Raw genomic sequence first — 7884 nt, forward strand, 5'->3', positions numbered from 1 at the left:
GAACAAAATTCTTCACTGAATAAATTTGATGGCAGAATTCTTTCTGCTTCACAAGGCAACGATAGTAGCCTTCCTTGGTCACAGAAAACATGAAGTATTGTGAATTCTGTGAGGTTCCAGCATCAACAGGCTTATTTACCGGCTCATCATCACTGTTATGCAACTCCATCTCCATCTTGACTTTTGAAACATCAGGAAATGAACAGATCACCCTTATGACATGATCTGTTTTTTTAGTGTTGAGTCTTGGCTTTGGACAAACATCTGCGAAAACAGCACAAGCAATAAAAAAGATAAAGATTAGAAAAATACATTTATAATTTCCACTTTCTTGTATAATGACCATTATGCATCACAGTGCTACTAAATATTTGCAACTAAATTCTGGTATCTAAAGACTGAAAAGAAAAAAATATGTATAAAAAAATATGATTAAAAAACAGATTCAGGCAGGAGAAAAAAACCTTGACAAATCATTTTTTCAAACAAGCAGAAAAAGCCCTAATACTTAGAGTTGGAAATGTAAATATATTGTATGTATCTTAAAGTATTTCCACAGCAGGTAGAAAACAGTATAACAATAGAGCTTGCACATACACAAAATGTTTCACTTCAACTTACATTGTAGGTGAGTCCATATTTGATGTATTTTTTTTATTCAGTGAAGTTAATACCCATTGGTAGGGTATCCAAAAATTATAGTTGAGTAAGAGTAAAAAGTATAGTGTAGTAAATTACTCCAAAAAGTGAGTTTTTATTTCTTTGCGAAAAGTTTCTTAAGTAAACTGAGTAAATGTAACTAGTCACCCACATCTGTAGTTTCTTTTGTAAAGTCACTTTTTTAGGAGTTACCATGAAACAACTAAAGCATGTGAAAACAGCAAGTCTCACAAACTTACTGTCTTTTAAAATAGGAGTTGTTTATTGTAATTATAAAATGAGTCCTAGTTCTGTACACTTCCCATTGTTACATTTAACTCATTGAACATTTTCCACTTGTTTTAATCCCATTATCATCACTAGCTTCAACTTTCCACCACCAGATGAGAAATTACTGATCTTTGCAGTGGGGAAAATGCCACCACAAAGTATGTGCTTAGGCCACACAAGTGGGCGGCACCGGCCCTGTTTGAAAGTATTTATTTTTGTTACTTACAGTGATTTTCCACTTACATGTATTAAAACATGCAATTTAAAATTAGATTACATCAGACCATTAGAATAAACATTTTAAAGGCAGAAATTTGGACTTAATGAAGCATGTTTACTTTCAACATGTACTTTTAATCTGACAAATGAGCCAAATCAGAACTCATATGCTAATGTACTGAATAAGACTGTATGTCTGGGGTTAATGTATGTAGTGGATTTAGGTATGTAGATACATACATTTATGTCGATACATACATACATACATACATTTAGGTAGCCTAAATGTGATCTGGGATCAGTTATGTCGCAAAAAGATTCGATCAAATTTCTATAAAGATTGATCTTGGTGGGACCAATGAGATGACTAAACTTTTTATGGGTTTCATTAATGAAACACAACTTTAATGTTTTTATCCATCATTAGTAACAACACAATAATAATAATAATAATAATAATAATAATAATAATAATAAAACAAGTTAACTTCACAGGAATCACGACTCACCCGATCCACAGATGTGTGTTCTGTCCTTTAAGTTGATACATTCTGAAGGGGAAACAGAAGGTATGTTACACACTTGCCCGTGCAATATCATGTTTGCATAAACATAAAGAAAGAAAAAGAAGTTCAGAAGTGTTGTTCTTGCCATATTACAGTGAAAAGTGATGTTATGTAAAACTTTGTTTTATTTCAATCTATCAATCAATCAAGTAATCAATTAATCAATCAATTTTAGCTATAAAGCACCCTTCATGTTGGAGGCAGTTTGCTGGAAACACATAATAAAAAGCATTTCTGAACTGGGTTTGAACCATCCAGGTTCACAGTCAGCAGGTGCAAATACCAGAGTTGTGAAGTAAACTGAAGCTGGTGGGATCCTCCCTTTTGCTCCCCTCTCTGTAAGAGGGCTGGTGGATATTAAAAACAATCTACTTTCATCTTCTTTTATCAATCGTTCTGGATTGACTCAGTGTTTCACCTTAGGTAAGACTTATTTATATTTCCTTAACAATTTGGTGTCAGGTGGGAATTCTGACTGGGCAGAGACTGCACTACGTTTATAATGATCAGCCTGGAAAATTTATTTTCGAGTCTCTGCGTGGTCAGTAACACACACCCCTTAAAGAGCCTCACATTTTTGTACCCTAGTGGAACACTATTTCAATTTTGTAATTTCTAAAAGTAAATAACTTTAGGCTGTTGGTGTGACCTCGGGGGAAAGAGTCAGTGTTTTGGGTAATCACTGCAAAAGGTGCAGTGCTGGTGTACTCGGTAGACTTTGGGGAGGCTTATAGGAGTCAACACAAGCGACATTTCTGTTTTATAAACAGCTCCTTTTATCCAGTTGAAAGTCTGTATAGAAGTTGGTTAAACTTCTCTACTATGTAGAATATTGGGGATACCCTTCAATAGGGAGTCCAGGTGTGTCTTTGCTCCTTCTACGCCATGAAGTTAAGGAAGGAAGCCGGCTCAGAAGATGTTCCAGCTGTACAATAAGAATCCATATTCAGTTTGCACTTACTTTTTCCCTGACAGTCCACTATTAAGTCTGCAAATAGAACGATTTGGGCCTGCATAGCTTGCGTAAACGAACAGACAGACCTAACTGAATTCTGGAGATCTGGAAATTTGTGGAACGGTGCGGATGCTTGACCAGCTAATCCACCTGCATTTTAAACAGGGGAGTCTCTGTTCGGTTCCACAGTTTCCTGCTTGGCCAGTCTAAAAACAAAAAATGGGTGACAAAATGTTTTTGGTAAATCTTAGAAGCAAGTTTAGGTCTAAATAGCAAATAGGGGGAAACCAACTTAATTTTTCAGTCTCTACATAAAAGGTTTTACAAATAAATGTGAGGGAATGAGTGTGTATGAGTGATGTTTGTGTACAAACTGTTTATCTGTCAGTGGAGCGATCTATGTGTTCAGTGGAAGAGGCATCCAGGTAAATAATTAAAATCGTTCTTGGAATATCTGTCTTTGTGAAGTTTTTTCACAATGATATTTTCTAATATTTGAAATGTTCATTTCTGAGTCAGATGCCCAGAATCCCCCGGGACTAAACGTAGGAATTGACAGAGTTTGAAGCTATGCACAGTTGAGCTGAGGCTCGGAGAAAAGGTCGGACCTCCGCCAGTCCTGGAGGATCGAGTAAACACGGGACAAACTAAGGAACGCTAGGACAGATTTTCCAAGTGAGTAAAATTCCCCATATTGTTACGGAAGCATGTGAATTAGATCATAAAAATAATAGTATAATCATAAAAAATGTAAAGGCTTTGGTAAAGAGTTTAAAAAAATGACTCAGTGTGCACGTAGAACAAGGCAAACTAAACATTGCTGAAAAGGTTTTTAAGATCCCAACATTATCAGAAATAGGAAGATAAATTATGAAAAAAATATATATGAATATTTTGTGAACGACATAAAATACATAATTTAAACTTTGCATTAACTGAAGATGAAGTAATTCAGTTCATTCATAGCAACAGGAGTGAGAATTTAAATTAGAAATGCCAACATCAGCAAGATTATGTTTTTAAATAATTTTTTTCTTGTGAAAAGTTAAACAAATTAAGCTGAAACAAACTAGTCTATAAAAACACTTCAGTTACATGACATTAATAAGAATACAAATAAATCTAGTATTTTAGCAAGGAAGGACAAAAGGCACTAAAAAAATAGCTAGGCACAAAATCACTAGAAACACTACAAGAGACTGAAATGAGAAAAGAAACCAACAAACAAACAAAGTTCCAACCCTAAACTCAGAGTCTTGACAACAGGAGTCTTAAACAGTCTTCAGTCCAGGATTATTTCTTTATATAAGTGGTTTCGGGGTTTAGATTCAAGCCAGAATGTAAAATAGATTATGGCAATTACCTAGATTCATTTAGGATAACTTAAGATGAGCTCCTTAGATTTGTAAGTAAATGCACCTCAAACTGATCAAGCCAGGAGGGTTGTGTAAATTTAATGTATAACTTGGGCAAATTTTGAGTTTTGAATCTCTTATTTTGAGGCAAGGAATTAGCACGCTTTTAAAATTAAATCCACTAAACATGTTTTAATGTATCATCAGCTATTAACTAAAACATATGAGTTTGGGGTTTTCTGCAAAAAATGTGATGAACTTTTGAATTTATGAACTTAGTAGAATAACTTGACATGTGCTACCCTAAAATAGTAAATGTGCAATAATAAATAAATAAAATTACAGTTTTTTTTAAAGTCATGGGAGTAGTCGCTCGACTGCTGTGCCTCAGCTGTTTTGGTTTAAGATGGTAATGTCTTGTAACAAGTGAGCAGGATGTTGATCCAACTCAGTATTTAATGTATGAATGGGAAAAAAGGGAAGTGAGATAAATGAAAAATAAGAAAACAAATGTAGTTGATGTGAATACCATTGTTTCATATGAGATAGGAGCATAATTGGAAATAAAGTTATGGAAAATGCTTTCTCAGCAACCTCTGAAGTAGTATCAAAAAGCTTATCCTATAAATTAAGGTACACAGTTTATAACTAAAATCAAAAACAGTGTCTAAACCTTTCAGGAAAGACTAAATTAAATATTTTTCCTCACTAAATAAATGTGTTTTAATTAAAGATCTTACCAAGGGGTACTGATAAATATGACAAGCACTGCAGAGGGAAAAAGGGAAATATTTTATCCTTGAACATTTTTTTCTTTTTTCCTCACTTGTAGAGTCCATATGGTGCAGTTTTGTTGAATTTTGAAACAGTAAAGAAAATGTTTAATTGTTGTACCTGAGTCTCCTTAAGTTTGCTAGATTATGTTTTTGTTGGAACCTGAAGAAACTCCTGAACAAATTGCCTGGGATGATTTCTTAAAACTCAACTTCTTATCATTATGTTGTATTTATTTTATATATATTGCATTAATCATTTTTTACTGTTAACTCTGAAGTATGCCCTTTTCTAAAGGAGCTCATTATACTAAGGTTTTTATTTCTTTTACTTTGGAATTTTTTATGTTACAAGACTTTCTTTACTTATATGTTATGTATCTCCTGATAGCACAGTTTTTAAGGTGATCCTTCATACGATCAAAGGGAGGAACTGTTATGTCAAACTTTGTTTTCAATCAATCAATCAATCAATCAATCAATCAATCAATCAATCAATTTTAGCTATAAAGCACCCTTCATGTTGGAGGCAGTTCGCTGGAAACACATCATAAAAAGTATTTCTAAACTGGGTTTGAACCATCCAGGTTCATAGTCTGCAGATGAGCTCCAGAGTTGTGAAGTAAACTGAAACTGGTGGGATACTCCCTTTTGCTCCATCTCTGTAACAGGGATGGGAGCAACCCTACCCATCCCCTAACCCTAATCCCAACCCTATCCAAACCCTTACCCATACCATAACCCTAACCCTAACTGGTGGATATTAAAAGTAATGTATTTTCATCTTTTCTTCACTCCCCTGGACTAACCAGGGGAGTCATTGCTCATATTCTTTGCTCAATTTCTTAATAAAATAATAATCAAAATGCATTTTGATTAGTTCTTGATTGACTCAGTGTTTCACCTTAGGTAAGACTTATTTACTTTTTTAACAGTGACAAGACAAATGGAATTAAGAAAATTAATTTGACCTCAACAGTTCATATCACATTAACGTTCAAAAATAATATTGTAATTACATTTTTCCCCTAACATCATGCAGCTCAATCTTAGAGCAAAGATCAAATCTATTTGAGAAAACTTTGAAAATCATAAAATACTACATTCTAAAGATTCAACAACTCTTCTCTGACATCCTCAGTCACTGAGAAAGAAGAGATTTATTGTTATGGAAAGATTTTAATCAAATTCATTTAAACATCAAATCATTTACTGTTAACATTTAAATTCTGCAGATAACCATTTTCCTTTTCTTCTGTGTTCTTAAAATTTTAGATGTGTAAGGATGACTAACTTTCATATTTAAATTAATCATCTAAAGTCAAATAACACAATCTAAACAAGGCTTTGTAATACAATAAGAAATGACTTTGTTCATTAACAAAAATTAACAGTGAAAGTAATTTGATCCAAATCTCTGCTGTGAAAGGTAAACATTGTCGTCTAAGTGAGTTAATTAGTTGCGTGTGAAAAATTTTAAACATAAGTGCTATCAGCAGTGGAACTCAACTTTCTTTCAAGATTGGGTAAAATGTTTTGTACTTACGAACAACAAGCTTCATGTAGAACATCTGTCCTAGTGGCTGAAGCTTTGGAAATTTACAAATGTAGTTTCCACTGTCATTCCTCTTTGCGTTTTTGATACGTATGGAGGCATTGCCAAACTGGAGCTGATCTTGGAAAAACTCGACACGATTTTTGAAATTTTTATGTTGACCAGATTTTCCATTGTTGTAATGACTGCCATTGTCATATAAAAACACCTCCTGCGTATCATCTTTCTTCCAGTCGAACATTTGATGTGTGAGGTCGATCTTTCCACTGGGAAAACACTGCAACATGACATCAGTGCCCTCTGTTGCATTAAGTGTTGGAACATCTATGAAAACAAATCACATTTTAACAAGATAAACAGGTGGAAAATAAAAAAAAAGATATTTACAAATCAAATTCTTAAGATCCTTAGTTTGTTGGTAGATTCGTCAAACCTAAATGAATTGTGGAAACTACATCGGGTCAACAAACTAAATTTCCCACAAAAAAAAAAAAAAGTCAGACAAAAGTACTTAATGTTTTTGTTTGTTTTTTTTACCTGCAACGTACCATAAAATGACAGTGATTCATACGGAGCCCTACAGGGCACATGGGAATTTTTTTTTTCTTTTGCGTTACCTCACAAAACATTTGCGTTCCCTCGCAATATGTTTACTGCAATATTTGCTGGTCTATTTTGTGTACAGTCATGAATGTTAGTTTAACATTTCAAATAAACACACATTTAAAGAGCCTCAGTGAAAATGCGTTTATTATTAAGTCTGATTAAAAATCGACTTATTCAGTTTCTGTTTATATCATAGGTTTGTGATGTGTTTCTGTCCTAAAGATAAAGATATAAAACTTCAGATATTTCACGAGACATTAGCATACATGAAAAAACCTCACGAAAGCCTTATGTTATAGCAGAAAGTATGAAGGGCACCGTAAGAAAGGCTTACAGTACTCAATTATGCCGCATTGCAAGGTAACACGAAAGAAAAAAAATATCCTGATGTCTCCTAGAGGGCTCTGTAGATTCATATCTTGCAATAGATGGGATCTTGTTTGAATATACAGAATAGTTTTTCTCTATCAGGAGAACTGCCTTCAATATCAGATTCTTATTTAATGAGGAGTCTAGAGCTGCTTTGCTGTTTGGGTTTGAAAGTTTGTCAACAATACTCAAAGATAAATAAGAACAATCTTAAAGTATATCCCAGATTTATTAGGAGTCCAGAAAGGAGTCTTTGTAATGGCTGTGAAATATATTTTTAAAACAACTTTCGAATAATTATTCAATCAGAATAAAATAAAAAACTGTTTTCAGTCCGGATTTTGGATTAAGCAGGTTCAATGCTGAATAATTAATGGAGACCCAATAATTAAATAAAAGTAATTCTAACAACTGAGCAACAAACTGGCATGACTATTATTCATAATAGAGGGAGGGGTGTTTTTCTAATATTTTAATATTGTGCCTAATATTTGACTGATGGTGCCTGTTCCAGTTTAGATCTTTTCCACAGCATGTTCTGATTCAATGGTGTAAC

At 33.7% G+C, this 7884-nt stretch overlaps 1 protein-coding gene across 1 annotated transcript in view; it reads right to left on the reverse strand.

Moving 5' to 3' along the window:
- Window positions 1–4: 4 nt before the first annotated feature.
- Window positions 5–7884, reverse strand: part of LOC106941260 (uncharacterized) — a gene marked incomplete at its 3' end in the record, with an annotated part of 26354 nt that continues 18474 nt past the window's right edge. Inside the window, exons 3-5 of the mRNA XM_015024215.1 lie at window positions 6345–6677; window positions 1659–1700; window positions 5–264 (exon numbers count right to left, since the gene is read on the reverse strand). Of these exons, the coding sequence (XP_014879701.1) occupies window positions 5–264; window positions 1659–1700; window positions 6345–6677 (635 nt within the window). The remainder of the gene's footprint in view (window positions 265–1658; window positions 1701–6344; window positions 6678–7884) is intronic.

Source organism: Poecilia latipinna, unplaced genomic scaffold, assembly GCF_001443285.1.
Source record: "Poecilia latipinna isolate Pla-1442-1.1 unplaced genomic scaffold, P_latipinna-1.0 Scaffold3575, whole genome shotgun sequence".
In the NCBI taxonomy this organism is placed as follows: domain Eukaryota; kingdom Metazoa; phylum Chordata; class Actinopteri; order Cyprinodontiformes; family Poeciliidae; genus Poecilia; species Poecilia latipinna.